The sequence below is a fragment of the Schistocerca gregaria genome, chromosome 4 (assembly GCF_023897955.1).
Source record: "Schistocerca gregaria isolate iqSchGreg1 chromosome 4, iqSchGreg1.2, whole genome shotgun sequence".
In the NCBI taxonomy this organism is placed as follows: domain Eukaryota; kingdom Metazoa; phylum Arthropoda; class Insecta; order Orthoptera; family Acrididae; genus Schistocerca; species Schistocerca gregaria.
Window position 1 is genome coordinate 630,172,940 of NC_064923.1, and position 22,821 is coordinate 630,195,760.

Here is a 22,821-nt window from a genome sequence, read left to right on the forward strand (position 1 = left end):
GACGGCTTCATTTTGCTTGCACAAAGATTTAGCGCTAGAGGGGCTCCGAACCCCAGCCCACTAGAACTATTTCAAAATGTACGGGTATACCGCACAGCAAAAGCACGTCAAACACTTTCAGTTACAGAACATCTCTTACGTGGTATGCGGCAAAATGTAATAATAATGTCGGAGTTTAGGAAGTGAACTTTGCTGGGAATGAAGGAATGTGTGATTCGTTGCACGGAAGAAGTTATAGTGCAGGTATTGCGTTACTCATCGGGGTTCAATAAATACTATCCAGCCCACATTTCTACTAGCTATGCTTGGGCGTCTGTATGAAACTAAGAAAATAGCCCCATACTATTCGTTTGGACCAAATAAAAGATGTGATCAACATGGAATCGTAATATCAAGGCCCTCTGACATACTGGAAATTCAAAACAGCCCATTACCTATTTCAGCACGAGATAATAAACCGGTGCAAATCGATTGGTAACAAGGTGGAGCACGCTCACGTCACGCAAAGATGTCTCCTGATGTACCATCCTTTATCAGGAGTGCACGGGGGAGTTATTAATTGATACTGATACTGATACTGATACTGATATTCAGATTGATAACCATCGAGACATTCTCAAAATGAGTCGCTTGTAAGATTTGTAAACCAACTACACCGTGGAGTAAACGCAAATGCTTCAAAGATAACAGTGTTGAAAACACACATAACCATCAACGGAATGTTTTGTAAACACTGTAGATTAGTTGATACCATGCTTGCTCTGTTTACTCTTAGAGGCGTACAGTTTTATCTGTCATTGAAGCTCTTGTTACGAACAGTTCGGTCTTTGGTGCAATGTGAAGTACTTTAAAGATCGTAAAACTGATACACCTTGAGAAAAGCTGGAAGATGATCGACCAAAATATTGGCTCCAAAGATAGCAATAATCTGGATGAATTTACGGGAAATGATAGAATATTAAATCCACCGGGAGATCTTAAAAAAAAAGTTCCCTGATAAAATTTGGTATACAGTTTACCTGTACTGCCTTGACTACCGAAAATGTATCATGCAAATATTGGTTAGCTACCGTGGAACATTAACCAGCATGAGTGCCTTACTTCTAACTTTGTCGTATTTGTTCATGTACAATGAAAACATAAGCACCTGGCTTATAAACTTTTATGTATCAACTCCCAAATTCAGTTTGGTGAAGACGATTCTGAAGTTGGAAATTATTTCTGAAATTTGGATTATCACAACGAAAAAAATACAGGATACATTAAACCGAATAAAATCTTGATTATATCGTGACGCGGTACACAAACAGCATTATTCGTTGACTTCTACATGAGTTCACTGTGAATGATATGCTAACAGTTAATTTTCATAACATATTTGTCTCATGTACTTGTGATATACGAAATGTATGTCTGGATATATGTGTAAGTATGTTTGTATATAGCTTATGTATAAAAACACCGTCCTAATAGGTCTTGAAGGCCAAGCGGTACCGACCAGCTGCCGTGTCATCTTCAGTTATTATACAGCCATTGTGCTCCCTGCCGCCGTTGGATAAGCAGCTGCAGCAGCAAGTCGTATAACCCTAGCTTACTTATTTGTTAGATAGTTTAATTAATTTCTTTGCGTGTTTTTGGGTACTTGCATTGTTTAATTCATATATTTCGGGCGTATTATAGTATTTGACAGTTGTAGCATCGAGCTTTAGTGTTTACTTGGTAGATTCTTATTTAAATTGTGTGTGAGTTGCGTATAGGAGTTACAGTAATCGTAAATTCAGCAGATTCTAGCGCAGTCGTTAGGCATTTGTACAGGTTAGTTGATACATTCTTTGCATGTTTCGCTTGCGTTATCTAGGTACGGACTCGTGTTTCAGTAACTGTTGTCCAACATCGATTAGAATGGACAGGGACCGCGATTGCTGTGTTCGGATGAGGGCTGACTTGACGTCCCTTCGCTCACAGCTGCAATCGGCGCTGACTTCGGTGGCGCAGCTTGAGGCTGTTGCCAATGGTCACCACTGTGGGGAGCCGGACTTGGGTATCACGGGGATGTCAACCTCGTCCCGTCTGTCCCCAGATCGGTCTGCCGCTGTGGTTGCCCCGGTTGCTGCCCGCAGTGGGGCTGAGCCCTCGCCTGCGGTTGATTGGGAGGTCGTTCAAAGGCGTGGCAGGCAGCGAAAGGCGTCCCCGGAGGCTGATCAGAAAGCCTCCCCGGGGCGTCTGACAAACCGGTTTCAGGCACTGTCTCTGGTTGAGCCAGATGCAGCAGCCTACCCTGTTTCAGAGGATCATTCTCAGTCTTCAAGGTCCTGGCAATCGCAGAGGGTGTGCTTACTGGTAGTTGAGAGCTCCAATGTTAGGCGCGTAATGGGGATGCGGCGGCTAAGGAGGGGAAGAAATCCAGTGTGCACTCCGTGTGCATTCCGGGAGGAGTCATTCCTGATGTGGAAAGGGTCCTTCCGGATGCCATGAAGAGCACAGGGTGCAGCCAGCTGCAGGTGGTGGCACATGTCCGCACTAATGGCGTGTGTCGCTTTGGATCTGAGGAAATTCTCTCTGGATTCCAGCGGCTATCTGATTTGGTGAAGGCTGCCGGTCTTGCTTACGAGATGAAGGCAGCATCGGTGTTGGCTGCAGATTCCTTGACTTGCGCCATAGGGTGGTGGGGTTTCGGGTTCCGCTGAATAGTTCAGGAGTTCACTACACTCAGCTGGCGGCTACACGGGTAGCGGAGGCTGTATGGCGTGGACTGGGCAGTTTTTTAGGTTAGAAGGCCTCGGGAAAGTACGGGGTGGGCTGCAATGTCAAAGGGTGCATGGCAATTACAGGACGTGCTTGGATCAAGGAACAGTCGGAATTGTAGTTGTAAATTGTTGTAGTTGCGCTGGAAAAGTCCCTGAGCTTCAAGCGCTAATAGAAAGCACAGAAGCTGATATCGTTATAGGTACAGAAAGCTGGCTAAAGCCTGAAATAAGTTCTGCAGAAATTTTTACGAAGTCTCAGACGGTGTTCAGGAAAGATAGATTAGGCATAATTGGTGGGGGAGTGTTTGTGTCTGTCAGTAGTGGTTTATCTTGTAGTGAAGTCGAAGTAGATACTCCGTGCGAATTGGTATGGGTGGAGGTTATACTTAACAGCCGAATTAAGTTAATAATTGGCTCCTTCTACCGACCCCCAGACTCCGATGATACAGTTGCGGAACAGTTCAGAGAAAATTTGAGTCTCGTAACAAATAAATACCCCACTCATACGGTTATAGTTGGTGGGGACTTCAACCTACCCTCGGTATGTTGGCAAAAATACTTGTTCAAAACCGGTGGTAGGCAGAAAACGTCTTCCGAGATTGTCCTAAATGCTTTCTCCGAAAATTATTTCGAGCAGTTAGTCCACGAACCCACGCGAATTGTAAATGGTTGCGAAAACACACTTGACCTCTTAGCCACAAACAATCCAGTGCTGACAGAGAGCATCATGACAGATACAGGGATTAGTGATCACAAGGTCGTTGTAGCTAGGCTCAATACCATTTCTTCCAAATCCATCAGAAACAAACGCAAAATAATTTTATTTAAATAAGCGGATAAAGTGTCACTAGAAGCCTTCGTAAAAGACAATTTCCACTCCTTCCGAACTGACTATGCGAATGTAGACGAGATGTGGCTCAAATTCAAAGATATAGTAGCAGCAGCAATTGAGATATTCATACCTCATAAATTGGTAAGAGATGGAACGGATCCCCAGTGGTACACAATAAAGGTCCGAACGCTGTTGCAGAGGCAACGGAAAAAGCATGCGAAGTTCAGAAGAACGCGAAATCCCGAAGATGGTCTAAAATTTACAGACGCGCAAAATTTGGCTCGTACTTCGATGCGAGATGCCTTTAATAGGTTCCACAACGAAACATTGTCTTGAAATTTGGTAGAAAATATGAAGAAATTCTGGTCGTATGTAAAGTACACAAGCGGCAAGACGCAGTCAATACCTTCGCTGCGCAGTGCCGATGGTACTGTTACCGACGACTGTGCCGCTAAAGGGGAGTTATTGAACGCAGTTTTCCGAAATTCCTTCACCAGGGAAGTCGAATGGAATATTCCAGAATTTGAAACACGAACATGTGCTAGCATGAGTTTCTTAGAAGTAGATACCTTAGGGGTTGCGAAGCAACTCAAATCGCTTCATACGGGCAAGTCTTCAGGTCCAGATTGTATACTGATTAGGTTCCTTTCAGATTACGCTGATACTATAGCTCCCTATTTAGCACTCATATACAACCGCTCGCTCACCGATAGATCTGTACCTACAGATTGGAAAATTGCGCAGGTCGCACCAGTGTTAAAGAAGGGTAGTAGGAGTAATCCATTTAACTACAGACCTATATCATTGACATCGGTTTGCAGTAGGGTTTTGGAGCATATACTGTATTCAAACATTATGAATCACCTCGAAGGGAACGATCTTCTGACACGTAATCAGCATGGCTTCAGAAAACATCGCTCTTGTGCAACGCAGCTAGCTCTTTATTCGCACGAAGTAATGGCCGCTATCGACAGGGGATCTCAAGTTGACTCCGTATTTCTAGATTTCCGGAAAGCTTTTGACACAGTTCCTCACAAGCGACTTCTAATCAAGCTGCGGAGCTATTTGGTATCGTCTCAGTTGTGCGACTGGATTCGTGATTTCCTGTCAGGAAGGTCGCAGTTCGTAGTAATAAACGGCAAATCATCGAGTAAAACTGAAGTGATATCAGGTGTTCCCCAGGGAAGCGTCCTGGGACCTCTGCTGTTCCTGATCTATATAAATGACCTGGGTGACAATCTGAGCAGTTCTCTTAGATTGTTCGCAGATGATGCTGTAATTTACCGTCTAGTAAGGTCATCCGAAGACCAGTATCAGTTACAAAGCGATTTAGAAAAGATTGCTGTATGGTGTGTCAGGTGGCAGTTGACGCTAAATAACGAAAAGTGTGAGATGATCCACATGAGTTCCAAAAGAAATCCGTTGGAATTCAATTACTCGATAAATAGTACAATTCTCAAGGCTGTCAATTCAACTAAGTACCTGGGTGTTAAAATTACGAACAACTTCAGTTTGAAGGACCACATAGATAATATTGTCGGGAAGGCAAGCCAAAGGTTGCGTTTCATTGGCAGGACATTTAGAAGATCCTACAAGTCCACTAAAGAGACAGCTTACACTACACTCGTTCGTCCTCTGTTAGAATATTGATGCGCGGTGTGGGATCCTTACCAGGTGGGATTGACGGAGGACATAGAAAGGGTGCAAAAAAGGCAGCTCGTTTTGTATTATCACTTTATAGGGGAGAGAGTGTGGCAGATATGATACACGAGTTGGGATGGAAGTCGTTACAGCATAGACGCTCTTCGTCGCGGCGAGACCTTTTTACGAAATTTCAGTCACCAACTTTCTCTTGCGAATGCGAAAATATTTTGTTGAGCCCAACCTACATAGGTAGGAATAATCATCAAAATAAAATAAGAGAAATCAGAGCTCGAACAGAAAGGTTTAGGTGTTCGTTTTTCCCGCTCGCTGTTCGGGAGTGGAATAGTAGAGAGATAGTATGATTGTGGATCGATGAAGCCTCTGCCAAGCACTTATATGTGAATTGCAGAGTAGTCATGTAGATGTAGACATCATCGGTTGTTGATACGGAGGCGCAGCACACCACTCTCCAGGCTGTTGTTAGTTTTCATGGGTGGTGCTGCTATAGTCAATCTAGCTGCTCCTCAGTTGGCCTCATAAAGGCTGGGTGCAGCCCACTTGTCAAAAACGCTCAGCAGACCCGGACAGTGACCCATCCAAGTGCTAGCCAAGCCTGACAGCCGTTAACTTTGGTGATCTGACGGGAACTCGTGTTACCAATGCGGCAAGGCTGTCGGCTAGCATATCGACAAAGAGAGGTGAAAAAGTTAGAAGATCATACAGTCCAGAATCTGTATGGTAAGCCAAACAGGCAAATTCGCTGTGAACAAGCATGAGGCCCTCATCCCACCAATGCACCAGGTTGAAGAACCCCTTTGGTAAAGAAAACCGTGTCCTGGTGTATGAGAAAGTATGTAGCTGCCTGCTGCTCATCCAGCACGAGTCGTTGACCCTTCAAAGCATTTTATAAGGGACTGATGGTATGACAATCGTGTGAGGAGACATGTGGACTGTAGGGTGGGTGCTGGGGTGTCATCCACTTGAGATCGCCTAAATTGTCCATTAAGACGTTCCAAACATGGGGGGCATGGGTTATCATGAAGCTGCAGCAGCCACAACAGCTATTTTCCCAGACGTTTCGCCTTTGCCTCACACTGTAATTTCTCCATCGGGGTGCACGTTTCTCAGTAGTGGAAATCAATACGCTATGGGACCCGCCAATGAAGGAACAGGATGGTTCATCACCTTTCCGGCAGATGGCTCACTCTTGAACTTCTCGGGACGAGCGGACGATGGATGATACCATTGCATCATCGACGCTTTCGACTTCTCTTCTTAGTGGGGGGCACCAGGTTTTGTTTGCTGTAACAAAGCGTTAAAGAAACGTGTTGCCTTCATTACTGAAACGCATCAGCTACTTCAGGCAAACAGACATTTGGTTTGGTTTTTGTTCCGCATTCAACACCCGGTTTATCCACATGCTGCAGACTTTACGGTAGAACAATTCATACTGGATGACGTGTCGCACACTACCGAAGGTGATGTAATGATCCTTCCCTGCGATACGAATGGTTATGCACTGGTCTGCGCTAATCACATCATCAATCCCCGCTGGCTATTACCCATAATGGACGAGGCTGGTCTCCCAGATCGACTGGCGTCGAAGGACTTGTGTCTAATCCCTACCAGCATGGTACTTGGCGCCCCATAATACACTCCTGGAAATAGAAAAAAGAACACATTGACACCGGTGTGTCAGACCCACCATACTTGCTCCGGACACTGCGAGAGGGCTGTACAAGCAATGATCACACGCACGGCACAGCGGACACACCAGGAACCGCGGTGTTGGCCGTCGAATGGCGCTAGCTGCGCAGCACTTGTGCACCGCCGCCGTCAGTGTCAGCCAGTTTGCCGTGGCATACGGAGCTCCATCGCAGTCTTTAACACTGGTAGCATGCCGCGACAGAGTGGACGTGAACCGTATGTGCAGTTGACGGACTTTGAGCGAGGGCGTATAGTGGGCATGCGGGAGGCCGGGTGGACGTACCGCCGAATTGCTCAACACGTGGGGCGTGAGGTCTCCACAGTACATCGATGTAGTCGCCAGTGGTCGGCGGAAGGTGCACTTGCCCGTCGACCTGGGACCGGACCGCAGCGACGCACGGATACACGCCAAGACCGTAGGATCCTACGCAGTGCCGTTGGGGACCGCACCGCCACTTCCCAGCAAATTAGGGACACTGTTGCTCCTGGGGTATCGGCGAGGACCATTCGCAACCGTCTCCATGAAGCTGGGCTACGGTCCCGCACACCGTTAGGCCGTCTTCCGCTCACGCCCCAACATCTTGCAGCACGCCTTCAGTGGTGTCGCGACAGGCGTGAATGGAGGGACGAATGGAGACGTGTCGTCTTCAGCGATGAGATTCGCTTCTGCCTTGGTGCCAATGATGGTCGTATGCGTGTTTGGCGCCGTGCAGGTGAGCGCCACAATCAGGACTGCATACGACCGAGGCACACAGGGCCAACACCCGGCATCATGGTGTGGGGAGCGATCTCCTACACTGGCTGTACACCTTTGGTGATCGTCGAGAGGACACTGAATAGTGCACGGTACATCCAAACCGTCATCGAACCCATCGTTCTATCATTCCTAGATCGGCAAGGGAACTTGCTGTTCCAACAGGACAATGCTCGTCTGCGTGTATCCCGTGCCACCCAAAGTGCTCTAGAAGGTGTAAGTCAACTACCCTGGCCAGCAAGGTCTGTCCCCCATTGAGCATGTTTGGGACTGGATGAAGCGTCGTTTCACGCGGTCTGCACGTCCAGCAGGAACGCTGGTCCCACTGAGGCGCCAGGTGGAAATGGCATGGCAAGCCGTTCCACAGGACTACATCCAGCATCTCTACGATCGTCTCCATGGGAGAATAGCAGCCTGCATTGCTGCGAAAGGTGGATATACACTGTACTAGTGCCGACATTGTGCATGCTCTGTTGCCTGTGCCTATGTGCCTGTGGTTCTGTCAGTGTGATCATGTGATGTATCTGACCCCAGGAATGTGTCAATAAAGTTTCCTCTTCCTGGGACAATGAATTCAAGGTGTTCTTATTTCAATTTCCAGGAGTGTAATTCTTTATTCTCCGATGGATGTCTGCCGGTGTTTGTCCTCCAGCAGCTAAGAAAAGAAGAACAGCATGTTGGCCCCCTTTGGAAGCATCTGGTAACAACGTCACCACAGTTCACGTTTCCACATTTGCCGCACCCACGTCGGAAGGATAGTGTTGCCATTCTAATCCCTTGTCTGCGTCTCCGCCCTCACACAGAGTGACTCATCCTAAATTTACACCAAAAATATTGCGGAAATAAGTGCTGTTGATGTGCGGTTTTCACAGAATGGATTGGTATTCAAGGTCTGGTACTGTTAGTGAATCAGCAGATCGTAATACTATTTAGAAAACGTACTTTGTGCAAACGTACACATTTATAAATGAAACATTGCCTAATGACAAATCAGAGTAAAAATAAGGTAATTTAGAATGTCAGTGGATTTTATTGCAGGATTATAGTGTGCGTCGTTTACCAGATATAGTATTTTGAAAAGTTCGTACACCAACACTTGTAGAATACCTGTGGTAGCACACACTAATGAACAACACCAGAGTATAAACTAGTCATGTGCATTCTGAGCAGTAACGAGGCAATACATGCTTCCAGTCTGGTATGGAACGACTGCAGCAAACAAGCTGGCATTTCAGTGGAGATGTCCGAGCGAGCAAACTGCAGTAATACGTAGGGTATAGTTGGTATGTCCTCGTTCGGCTTTCCCAACAGAAGAAAACTAGCGTCTAATAAGGCGGGGGGGGGGGGGGGGGGGGGGGAGTGGGAGGGGAGTGGAGGAACCGGCCAGTATAACGATTTGGAAAGAATTCATGAAGTCATGCTGTAACAGTTTTTGCACCATCAGCCGGACAGCTACGATGTTGGTACTGCAGTTTCCTCCTAGTCTGTAAAGGAAGGTGTTCTAGCATTCGGTGAAGATGGTCTACCAGGAGCCTATGATGCTGTGCGTCTTCAGTGTTCCGTCTATAAAAAACGGGCATATAAGCTCATGGTTCACTATCCCACACCACAGGTTTACACTCCATGGACGCTGACGTTCCATCTGGAGTGGCCAACGGGGAACATGTTTCGGCCGTTTACTTGGCCATATTTGGTAAATGTGGCTTCATCACTAGACATGATACATTTGGTGTATCCTGTGTTAATGTTCAGGTACGGAAGCTAACACGATTCTCGTAATCGTTTCCATGCTGCTCTTGATGGACACAAATGTGATAGGGATTGAACCTACGTCGATGGCGAATGTGTTGGCTTGGTAAATCCCAACGTCCACTCACGACGTACTGCTTGGTGTGTCACACAATAATTGACTAGGAAGTCGTAACGCACTTAAGGAACTCATAAGCACACTGTAAGCAAACATAACAACATTGTACCTATTAACTACGCAAGCTGAATGGCCAAACGTTGCACATACGAAATCTCGTAGATCACTCGATAACTCGCACTAGATTTTTGAAACAAACACTGGCATTGTAATTTACCCTCCTTTTAATTTTTTAACCTCAACAGGCAATGTTCCATTTAAAAAGTGTATGTTTGCATAAAATATACACTTTCTAAGTATTGTTACAATCTGTTTATTGGCTAACAAATCTTTCAAATGGCTCTAAGCCCCAGGGGACTTAACATCAGAGGTCATCAGTGCCCTAGACATAGAACTACTTAAACCTAACTAACCTAAGGACACCGTACACATCCAATCCCGAGGCAGGATTCTAACCTGCGACCGTAGCAGCTGCGCAGCTCCGTACTGCAGCGCGTAGAACCACTTGGCCACAGCGGCCGGCTTACTGGCTAACAATATGAGTCACAGACTATTAGTTCATTTTATGAAAACCGCGCGTGAATACAACTTTCCATTTACACAATATTTGCGGAGCAAGTTGTAGATGATTCACGCCGTATATCAGCATCGGAATCGCGCTAAATTGGATGTACATTGTAGCAACGCCCTCAAACTGAAACTTTTTGGTTGCCCGGTATAAAATAACCACGTCAAGCTGTTAAAAGTTTCATGCAATAGAAGGCCGCTGCAACACGTCCTGAACGTCTGTTATTTTAGTATTTTATAAGGTAAAGGCGTACGGCACTGTTGGCTGTGCAACCACAAGGGACGGAATCAGCTGCAGAATCGGGAAGGCTTTTCTTCCTATGTGTACACCGGCCCCTTTCCTTGCAGGTATGTGAGAGTTGTGTGTTAGGTATATTTGTTGAGTTTACGTGAATGCTCTCTTTGTATTGCGTATTGATGATGAAAAGAGAAGGGAGAGGGGGTGGATCCAGGTGCCAATCCACAGCTTACGCCTCTCGAATAGCACGAAGGTAACCATTGGGATTTACGTCCGCAAACGATAACATACGGATGACAATCAACATTGCCACATGTCCTCACTCTTCGAGGCACTGTGGACAGACATGGGATGTAACAAAAGACATTGATATGCATTCTGGTGATCAGAAACTCTTCGCCATCACCTCTTCTCCCCTAGCCAGCAAAATACAGGGAATGAAAATTTCGTCCAGTACAAGGGTTCTTATCGGTTTAGCTTATGGCCAAGCGCCACCTCACAGGTGTGTGTTACCGACCTCGTCTGTGGAAACGAGTATTTTATAAGAAGAAGCTGAGCACGTCCAGAACAATTTTCATGAGACTGTCGTTAGGAATAAGAATAAGTGAAAACCTATCGGATTTGAAAGGGTGATAAGATCTTGATACATGTTTTCTCCCCAGCTCTCCACCATGTACATCGAAGAAGCAATGACCCATGTAACAGAAAATTACAGGAATGCCATTAAAATTTAGCCAGGAGAGATGTTAGTGATGAGGGTTACTAATGGCACTGCTAAGCCACAGTGAAAGTGAGGAAGAATTGCAGCACCTGTTGATGGAAGTGGACACTCGCATTAGCCAAGAATGTGGACTGAAAGTAACCCAAAGAAATGCTAAAGTAATGGAAGTATCAGATTTGTGATAAACTTAACATCAAAACTGGGGATGATGTAATAGACTAAGTGAAGGAATTCTACTACGTTGAAAGCGAAGGATAGAAGAAATAGGAGCACATAAGACACAATAGTATATTGAAAGATGGCGTGCCTTGCTAAAACAAGTCTGACAGTACCAAGCAAGGACTTACCTAAGGGAGAAATTTCTTGAGTGGTAACATATGAAATGAAGTGTTCTTCGTGGATCCATGAAGGAGCTCACCATAAAAAAAATGACTGAATAACCAACAAAGGGATAACATTCTCCGGATCGGGGCCTGGAATGACAGAAGTTTGAACGTAGAAGGGAAAGCAAAAAAATCTGGAAGGGGAAATACGAAAGCTCACTCTAGATGTAGCACGGTCAGTGAAGTAAAATGGAAACAAGAAGATTTCTTGTCAGATGAATATAAGGTAATATCATCAGCAACAAAATAAAGGTGTGATGGGAGTAGGATTCGTTATGAACAGAGAGGAAGGGAAAAAATGGTGCTATCGTGAACGTTCAGTGATAAGGTTTTCGTCATCAGTTTCGACAGCAAACCTAAGCGACAACCGTGGTTGAGGTATACATGCCATCGTCACAAGCAGGAAATGAAGACTTTGATGATATGAACATACTGAAGAGGTAATGCAGTATGTGAAGGAAGATGGGATGAAAATCTGATAATCACAGGGGATTGGGGAAGGAGTAGAAGCTACGGTTAAAGAAGAATTTAGCTTAGGCATTAGGAATGAGAAAGGAAAAGACTATTCTGCGATAAAATTCATATAGTAATAGCGAGTACTCTTATCAAAAATCACAATAGAAGGACATAGTCTTGGGCATGACTGGGAGACACGGGAAGATCATGGTTAAACAGAGATTCGGAAATCATATGCTGTATTGTGAAGCATATGCAGGAGTAGATACAGATCAGATCTAAGTTTGTTACGAAGAAGGTCAAGTTTACGTTTAAGAGTCTAGTCAGAAAGAGTCAGTGAACATAGAAGAGGGCTACGGGAGTACTAAGGAATAAAGAGAAACGTGTGAAGTTCTCTGATATCTCAGTAGGCAGATCAGATAAGAGGAATGAATGGTTCAAATGGCTCTGAGCACTATGGGACTCAACTACTGTGGTCATTAGTCCCCTACAACTTAGAACTACTTAAACCTAACTAACCTAAGGACATCACACACATCCATGCCCGAGGCAGGATTCGAACCTGCGACCGTAGCAGTCAGGAATGAATGTCTCAAAAACGGCAATCACAGAAGTTGGAAAGATAGCCCTTGGTACAAGGAAAGTTACTGCGAGGAAACTATGGGTAACAATATAAATACTTCATTTGATCGACGAAAGAACGAAGGACAAAAATGTTGGGGAAATTCAGAAACACAGAAATGCATTTCATTTAAGAATGAAATAATTAGAAAGTGCAGAGAAACTAAGACGAAATGGGTGCGTGATAATATAAATACATCAGAAAAAGTGATGTCGGAACGACTGATTCGGCATATAGAAAAGTCAAAACAACCTTCGGCGGAATTGAAAGAAGGAGTGGTAACATTAACATTGCGATGGGAATTCCATTGTTAAGCCCAGAGGTGACAGTACATTTAAGACGTCTATTAGGGGACTTGTCTACTGAAGTAGAAGAAGATACTGAAATCGATAGGGAAGAAATAGGCAAATCAGCATTAGAACGAGAATTTAAAAGAGCTTTGGAAGACATAAGATCAAATAAGACACAAGGGATATACAACATTACATTGGAATTTCTAAAATCATTGGGTTAAATGGCAAGAAAACGCGTATTTAAATTGGTATGTAGAATGTTAGAGTCCGGGGAATTTCGTAAAGGCAGCATCCACGCAATTTCAAAGATCGCAAGAGCCGACAAGTTAGAGAATTGTGGTACAATCAGCTTAACAGCTGATGCAACCAAGTTGCTCACAAGAAAAGTATACATGAAATTAGAAACGAGAACTGGGAATATGTTACGTGACGATGAGTTTGCCTTTTGGAATGGTAAAAGCACAACAGAGGCAGTTCTGATTTTGCTCTCGATAATGGAAGCAAGACTAAAGAAAAATCAAGACACGTTCGCAATATTTGTCTAGGAAACGCGTTCGATAGTGTGAAACGTTGCAGCATGTGCGAAACTCTGAGAAAACTACAAGTAAGCTACAGGCTTAGACGGGTGATGTAACATACACCAATTGGAAGACCAAGAATGAAGTACTCGCATTACAAAGGGTATAAGATAGGGATGCATCGGTTAGAAGTTACTGCATGACAGGACACTTATTAAGACATTAGGGAATAATTTATGTGGTATTACATGAATCCATAGAGAGTAAAAGCCATCAAGGATACGGGTGTAAATGCTACTCCGAGATAAAGAGGTTGGCGCAGGAGAAGAATTAGTGATGGGTCGCATCAAAACTCTCAAAAGAATGGTGACGCTAAAATAAGGATTAATGTTCACCAAGTGAGCAAAGAAATTTGAGATATATCTCGAGGAAAAGACCATACAGGCAATATCAGTCAACCATTACCTTTAGAATCACCATCTTTTTATTCGATAACAGGGAATGTCAAATTTCGTTCCTATTCCCTAGAATTCATTGTTCACCCATATCTCACTGGTTTTCCATAAATTGTCGCGTTACTCTTTGATCGAAATCTGTACGACCTTGTCTATAATTACAGTCTCTTCGAAATCGTTACAGCAGAATTTTTATTCCGAACCACGTTGTTTAACGCGGTCGGCGCTCTGAACTGTTCGTACAATGATTACCTCATCCTGGCGAATACCACTGTCTCTAAACTGACCCACACACCCATCCACCCGTACACACACACACACACACACACACACACACACACACACACACACACATATTTTCTCTGTTACTCACGCACTCACTCTCTCTTAACAGATATAACATGTTTGTAGAATCCAAACTGCAAGTAGAGGCAAAGTGAAGAAGAGAGATTTTATTTTAAGATGGGAATATTACAGGCAGCACGTATGATTATGTTGACGAAGGACGAGGAGTCGATAAATCCGCACCTCGATCTATTGCGGCATCTACCTTCAGCAATGTAGGGAAAAATATAAAAAAACTAATTACACACTTGGCCATTAAAAATGCTACACCACAAAGATGACATGCTAAAGACGCAAAATTTAACCGACAGGAAGAAGATGCTTTGAAATGCAAATGATTAGCTAATTCAGAGCATTCACACAAGGTTGGAGCCGGTGGCGACACCTACAACGAACTGACATGAGGAAAGTTTGCAATCGATTTCTCATACACAAACAGCAGCTAACCGACGTTGCCTGCTGAAACATTCTTGTGACGCCTCGTGTAAGAAGGAGAAATGCGTACCATAACGTTTCCGACTTTGATAAAGGTCGGATTGTAGCCTATCGCGACTGCGGTTTATCGCATCACGACATTGCTGCTCGCGTTGGTCGAGATCCAATGACTGTTACCGGAATATGGAATCGGTGGGTTCAGGATGGTAATACGGAACGCCGTGCTGGATCCCAAAGGCCTCGTATCACTAGCAGTCGGGATGACAGGCATCTTATCCGCATGGCTGTAACGGACCGTGCAGCCACGCCTCGATCGCTGAGTCAGCAGATGGGGACGTTTGCAAGACAACAACCATCTGCACGAACAGATCGACGACGTCTGCAGCAGCATGGACTATCAGCTCGAAGACAATGGCTGAGGTTACTCTTGACACTGCATCTTAGACAGGAGAGCCTGCGATGGTGTACTCAACGACAAACCTGGGTGCACGAAAGGCAAATCGTCATTTTCTCGGATGGATCCAGGTTCTTTTTACAGCTTTATGATGGTCGCAACCGTGTTTGGCGACATCGCGGTGAATGCACATTGGAAGTGTGTATTCGTTATTGCCATACTGGCGTATCACCCGACGTGATGGTAATGGGTGCTATTGGTTGCTCGTCTCGGTCATCTCTTTTTCGCATTGACGGCGATTTTAACATTGGACGTTACATTTCAGATGTGTTACGACCCGTGGCTCTACCCTTGCTTCGGTCCCTGTGAAACCTTACATTTCATCAGGATAGTGCACGACCGCATGTTGCAGGTCCTGTACGGGCGTTTCCGGATACAGATAATGGTCGACAGCTCCCCTGGTCACATTCTCCAGATCTATCACCAATTGAAAACGTCTGCTCAATGGTGGCTGAGCAGCTGGTTCGTCACAATGCGCCAGTCACTATTCTTGATGAACTGTGGTATCGCGTTGACGCTGGATGGGCAGCTGTACCTGTACACGCCATCCAAGCTCTGTTTGACTCAATGCCCAGGCTTATCAAGACCGTTATTATGGTCAGAGGTGGTTTTTCTGGGTACTGGTTTCTCAGGATCTATGCACCCAAATTGCGTGAGAATGTAATCACATGTCAGTTCCAGTATAATATATTTGTCCAATGAATACCCTTTTATAATCTGTTTTTCTTCTAGGTGTAGCAATTTTAATGTCCAGTAGTGTATGTATGGCCTGACGGGGATTTAAATACACTTACTCCACAATATGTGATTCTGACAACTTTTAAATTGTTTCTGTATAAAACTTGTCAATTTGGTTTCTTGCCAGCAATATATTTAACATCTCAAGGATGATACGAATGGCCACTATAGATTGAGCAGTAAAGACCCAAGTTACTTCGAGCTGGTGCGAAACCTTCCGCACTGTCTGTATCTGACGAGAAAACTTATTATACATATAGAAGTGATGCGAAACTTTTGACACCTGTGCATTAAGACATTCAGTAACGCTAGTTAGCCTTATTTTCGATGAGACACCTAAATGCTAATAAGCTACATTTGAAGCATTGTGCTTACCCGGGTAGTAGACTAAGGTCTTTCTCGTGACGTACGTGGTTCCCGGAATGTGCATCTCACAGCCGAAGATGGTGGGCGATTCGAGGCTGGAGTCCTCCACGTGGGCAGAGGCTCGAACCTCGTAAGCTGCACCACCCACACCAGGAGTCGCCGACGACTTGATCACCAGGTCGGGAAGCGTCCACCTGCGGGAACGCAACGGTGAGGTAACCTTAGGCTGGGCGCCAATTGAGGAGGGCATAGGGCGGGGCAAGGCAGCACGCATTTTTGTAACTTAAGGGTGGACGTTCATGAAATTGACGGGAAACGTCAACCTCTTTTTTTTTTAAATTTATTCCTAGAACTAATCAACAATAAGTTCCTAACGTTTCAGTGATGAAATCTTAACCAAAGTGACTGAAAAAATTATTAGATATGTGACTCGACCTTCCCGCCACGCTCACTTTTTGAAGAAATATTTCAATACTTGCCCGCGGAACAAGGATTCCGAGGATTACTTTCATGCAAACTTGCATGCAATACATCTAGAAGGCTATGATGTATAATCCTTGGTTTTATAGATCATCTGTCACTCTGTTCCATATCTTAGAAAGGATGAAAAAAGACCTGTTTTGTTTGCGAAGAAGCAATTTACCTTGTGCTACAGATGCCGATGACGGGGCATTTCAACTGACATGAAAAGTGCACTATGGGATAAACATTTCCACATGGTATCAACAGATGAGCATCCCATTCATCACCTGTGCCACACCAGCTGGTGTAAATGTGTATCCGGGTTCGATTGCCGGCGGGATCAGGGATTTTCTCTGCCTCGTGATGGCTGGGTGTTGTGTGATGTCCTTAGGTTAGTTAGGTTTAAGTAGTTCTAAGTTCTAGGGGACTGATTACCATAGATGTTAAGTCCCATAGTGCTCAGAACCATTTGAACAATTTTTTTGTAAATGTGTACAGGCTCAGAGGGATAATAACCCCGTCGTTCACAAGGGGAAACTTCCAAATTATATCCTGCATGTTGTCAAGCCCACTTGCGGGTTTCTGATCGATCCAAAACTTATAAAGAAGTGTGTTCGCGGCAAATACCAGAATCTAGAATATATAAATTCACTCACACGGAAACGATGCCCTAAAACAAGATTTTTATTTGCTACAGTTTTCGGAATTGCAACTTACGGCGCGGTTTTTGTATTCAATGTTGGGAACGTAGGGAGGAAGAAAATATTAGAGGGAATGAACACTAAAATAGGAGGCCAAGCGATTCTAGGCGCTTCAGTCTGGAACCGCGCGACCGCAACGGTCGCAGGTTCGAATCCTGCCTCGGGCATGGAGGTGTGTGATGTCCTTAGTTTAGTTATTTTTAAGTTCTCAGGGACCTCAGATGTTAAGTCCCATAGTGCGCAAGGCCATTTTGAACTAAAATAGGAATTTCGCTCAAGGCATCTTGAGAAAATTAGATTTGCAGCGCTTCTGTGCAGATGAAGAAGTTAAAGGCCTCATAAACAAAAGAAGAAAGAAATCGAGAAACCAGAAGAGGAGCCTAGAAGAGAAAGAGGACTCTGAGACAAACCTAGGGCCTTCTGAAGAGGTGACACAAGAAAATTCTGTATGCTGAACTTTAAAGTGCGTTTCCAGGAAATTACGTTCTTTGGATCTGATGTGCCTTTTTCACAGAATCTAGGAATGCCACAATTACGAAATGTCGTACACTTATTTCTACAAGCTCGATAAATGTTTTCTTAAGAGTAAAGTTTGAAATTTTGACTGTAAGGTGAGATATGGGGCAAAGTGTTTGGAATTTTGACTGAATTACACTTACATAAATATAACTAAGAATTACTAAGATTTTCCTGGTCGATATATTCAAAAAAACCTCATGAAAGAATCTTACTATAGGGAATGAAATTAAACATTGAATATTTTGTTTACATCTTTTGAATAGCTCTCGAGAAATAGGTACAGAATTGTTTTTAAGTTAACTGTATACACTGAAGAACCAAAAAAAATATACACCTACGTAATATAGTGTACGGCTCCCATGAGTACTCAGAAGTGCCGCAACACGACGTGGCCTGGACTCGACTTATGTCTGAAGTAGTGCTGAAGGGAACTGACTCCATGCATCCTGCAGGGCTGTGCATTAATCCGTAAGAGTACGAGGGGGGTGAAGATTTCTTCTGAAGAGACGTTGAAAGGCATCTCGGCTATGAGCAATAATGCCCAAGTCTGGAGAGCCTGGTGGCCAGCGGAAGCAGTTAAACTTAGGAAAGAGTTCTTGGAGCCATTCTGTAGCAATTCCGGACGTGTGGAATGGTGCAGTGTCCTGCTAGAACTCCCCAAGTCGGTCGGAATGCACAGCGGAGATGAATGGATGCAGGTGATCAGACAGGATGCTTACGTACATGTCACCTGTCACAGTCCCCTATCAGGGGTCCCATAACAGTCCAAATACACACGCCCTAAAGCATTACAGGGCCTCCACCAGCTTGAACAAACCCCTGCTGACATTCAGGGTCCATGGATTCATGCGGTTGTCTCTATGACCGTGCTGATGATCCTAAGCGAGGAGTAAAGCTTTGAGTCCTAAAGTCATTAAGGGTACACTTGGGCTCCGGATGCCCATATGGATGATGTTTTGTTGAACAGCTCGCACGCTGACACTTTCTGATGGCTCAGCACTGAAATCTGCAGCAGTCTGCGGAAAGGGTAGCACTTCCATCACGTAGAACTATTCTCTTGAGTCGTGGTTGGTCTAGTATGAGAAAATCCCCACTTCATCGCTACCTCGGAGGTGTTGTATCTCATCGCTCGTGCGCAGACTGTAACACCACATGCAAAGCCACTTGCATCTTGATAACCTGTCATTGTAGCAACAGCAACCGATCTAACAAATGACGCCAGACAGTTGTTGTCTTTTATAGGCGTTTCTGACCGCAACGGCGTTTTTTGTCTGTTTTCGCGTCTCTGTATTTGAATAAGCATGGCTGTACCAGTTTATATGGCGCTTCAGTGTAATTGAAGAAACTTGACGATAAATGTGTTAATTTCAAGTGAAATGGTGAGTACCCATTACCCGTCCTAGGCGCTTCACTATACCTGAAGAGGAAACTCGTCATTATTTTCATATTTCTCAGGTGAAGAACAGGAAGAAAATCCTTTGGCAAGTCATTATTTATGAGTAACGTATGCATTTCACAGTTTTAATTGTATTTCTTTTGCGAAAACACAATATAATGTTCACAATCTTACCTTGCAATAGCCATTGTGACACAATCCTGAAACTGTGTGTCTCATTAAACAAGTGACTTGCGACCAGAGAGTTCAATAATTTACTGGAAACCTCTTTGTGTCAGCTTTCAGTAGCATAAGACAAGAATTTTTACGTTTATTTTCGTACTAGGAAATTCTATTTTCGCTAGCCGTTGACGACTTATAAAAAATTACAGTACTGGACTAAGAAAACAAACTAATGCTCCTGTTACCACCGTGGATAAGGAAGTTCCGTAAGTCGATTATTTGGAAAAATGTTCTCGCTCCTGCGTGATACCATTTCCCAAAGTTTAGTTTCGATATCGCAACGGTTTACGAGCTAAGAATGTTGTGAATATTTCGTGCTCGTGCGCATGCGATCGGAAGTGAACGCGATACATAATACACATTTTCTCGAGGCTGGAGACAGCGACCTCCTCCCAAGTCTAAAGAAAAAAATAAATATCATATACCTTAACATATGGTGTAATATGCACCACATTAAAAATCATAGGGATTCCTATTTTCAGTGCAAACTTTCCGAATTTATGACTGTGTGTTACTGAAATGCGAATTTCACAATAAGTACAACGATTAGCTAAGGAAGCGGCATTTCAGCATTAAGGTGACATATCAAGCTACAGTTAAAGTAAAATTCTTTTGTTTATCTAATAGCTCCTGTAAAATTCAAAGGTGTGTGAGTAAATTTTTTCTTGTGTTGAATGTTAAGACACGTACGCGCAGCCTCGGTAGAGAGATGCGCAGCACAGAAATGAGTATAGGTGATCTTTACTCAGCGAAGGTGCGCGTTAGACTTACATGTTGATTGCGAGGAGAATAGAGGAGACAGATAGTTGAGCTTTGGTGTTGGATGCGAACAGTCGAGTTCTGGTTCAGAAGCAGTAAGCAGAAAACGATGGAGTTTTTTGGGAATTACATGAACTGGTTTTTACACTGGTAGGATTGTACTCTTTGTGAATAATGGATTACAGTTAATGATTAAATTTGTTTTATTTGCGGCAGCGCTTTGATAATGCAGCATTCTTGGTTCGTCAGACATTAATATCAGGAACCTTTTTTGTTAGGATTTTTGATCGTTGTGAGAGAAATTGATTTAAGAATTAGAGTTTGGAATTTTGTTACAGGAAAGATTATAATTACGAAGTTAAATGTTTGTAATTTTTTGATTACAGTTAACATGATTTCAGGGAAAGCTTAACTATTATTGAAGTGTCACTAGATGGTATTAAGTCAAAATATATGTCTTTGCTATTGAGTCCATTTAACTGAATTTTCCACAGCCCAAGAGTCAATTAATTTTCAATTTGTTTAAACTCATCGTAAAAAATGGTGAACTAAGAAATGTTTTCAGAGAAAGCATTGCACCTTTGCTTTTCTCACTAGTTAGATGTTGAGGCTCTGTGTTCGAGACGTGGTGTAGCTACGAGTGCAGTCTGCACTGTATTATTCACTGCGACTCTGATACTCAAAATAGCGTAAACAACAGCATGTTTCTTTAATTAAATTTCACAGGGAATAACTTTAGTTCAAAAGTAATCAGTTTTTCATCAAAGTTTTTAGTCAGATTTTGGGATTATAATAAGTTTCAGACACAATAAGATTTACTTAGAATTCTCGCGTTTAGATTTCTCTAAGCGTACTAACAACTGAAAATTTGTCACCAACAGTTTGAGTTACGCAAGCTATCAGCTTTAAGGTCTAATGTTGGTACCAGTCAAAATAAAAAGCCAAAATTATAGCATCCAACAGACAATTTAACATTAGAAATACAATCAACATTGCAGATCCACTATACTTAAAATAAAATTAAACGGATAACTTTCAAAATCTTTTGAGGAAGATCATAGGGCTCACGCATCAATCCAGCCAGCGCAGCGTCTAGCCGGTTTGCACCGGGAAAAAATTCGCAGTACCTGCACGACGCATGTGCAACGTATGCGTCGTGCTGTAATCTCAGTCACCTCCCATTAGTAATATATGTCTCAATCTGCTCTTACGTGTTAGCTGTAGCGCACTCATTACACATACACCCCAACCTATTCTGACAGAGGTCACTTAGTGACCAACGCGTGATTGCCATTGCAGCCGGAAATTACGAATAACCGAAAAAAAACGAAATGGAAAGACTGACAATATTTCCCCACAGAATGGAGTCATTCTGTATATGTGATATCTCTTCTTTGCGACATGTCTGAAGGAAAAGACACGAGGACGGCCAATGATTACTTCAGTGCGGATGCACACACGCTCGAACTCTTACGAAATGCAGCAAGTATTGAGTGTCATTGGCAAGGGCCGCTACATAATTTTAGTTGAGAATTTCAGTGTTAAGGGAGGCGTGCTAAGGTAGTCCGTTCAGTGGCAATGACCACTGAATCCAGATGGCGCTGTGGTCATCGCATCTGCCGAGTAAGCAGGAGACCTGGGTTCGAATTCCGGTGGCAGAAATTTTTAACTGTCCCTACTGATTGAATGAATGCCCGTTCGCAACCAGTGTCTGTAATACCTCTTTGTGTCTGAAATCGTTGTGTGGAAAAGAAAAGAGTGCTCCTCCCTATAAATACGCAAGTGTTTCAGTGATTAGTATACATTGTACTTTAGTTGTGCCTACCCTGTACTCTGTAGTGTAGAATCTAATCCCACAGACATCGGATTTTTACCCAAATACTATAAAAGGATTCTTCAAATTTTCTGCCAGATTAGGTATACTTTGTGCTCCTTGGTTTCACAGTACAGACATCCTCAAGAATGTAAAACATGTCATGGAACAAGAGTGACAAGTACATCTAGTGTCCATAGATGGTAAGAGGGTGTCGTGTAAGTAGAATCAGTCTGCTCTTTAAATTCAATGTTTATTATCAAACATGTGTAAAATATGTATTTATGACAGAGAGTCATAAAATTTTAAGTATCACGTCGAAGAATAAATTTCTTTATTTGTTTCTCTCTTTTTTCCCATGGAGATCCATGTTTTCATTCCTGATAGTCATCTAATTCCAGCACCACAGTACCGTAGCAAGCGACTAGGAGAACCAAATCAAAACGGTGCAGGTGAATTATTGCGCCGTGATTCGTTTTCGGCAGCAGCGGACGTGTTGCAGCTGTGTCGGGTTTAAATCACATTACTGCTTTACCTGTCAATGAAATTTATACTTATTTGAACCAGTCAACTTAGCTTCGGAACGATAGTCAGGAGCTAAGAATTTACGTCTAACCATGATCGATCGTACATCCGTAAATTTCGAAATCAGCGCTGTACCAAAAATGACTTATTTTTGAGGAAGTATTTTATTGTGCTGAAATACACTCTATTTCAGAAAAAAAGGCGCTCCACGAAGGAATTTTTTCAAATTGAATAGAAATCGACAAATGTGACGTTCGTCTAGAGACAAACAAATTATACTAG

General features: G+C 43.5%; 1 protein-coding gene across 1 annotated transcript in view; it reads right to left on the minus strand.

Annotated features, from left to right (window-relative positions):
- LOC126267844 (uncharacterized) overlaps positions 1 to 22,821 on the minus strand; it is a 1,288,882-nt gene that overhangs the window by 181,761 nt on the left and 1,084,300 nt on the right. The window contains exon 4 of the mRNA XM_049973152.1: positions 16,152 to 16,336. Coding sequence (XP_049829109.1) covers positions 16,152 to 16,336 — 185 coding nt within the window. The remainder of the gene's footprint in view (positions 1 to 16,151; positions 16,337 to 22,821) is intronic.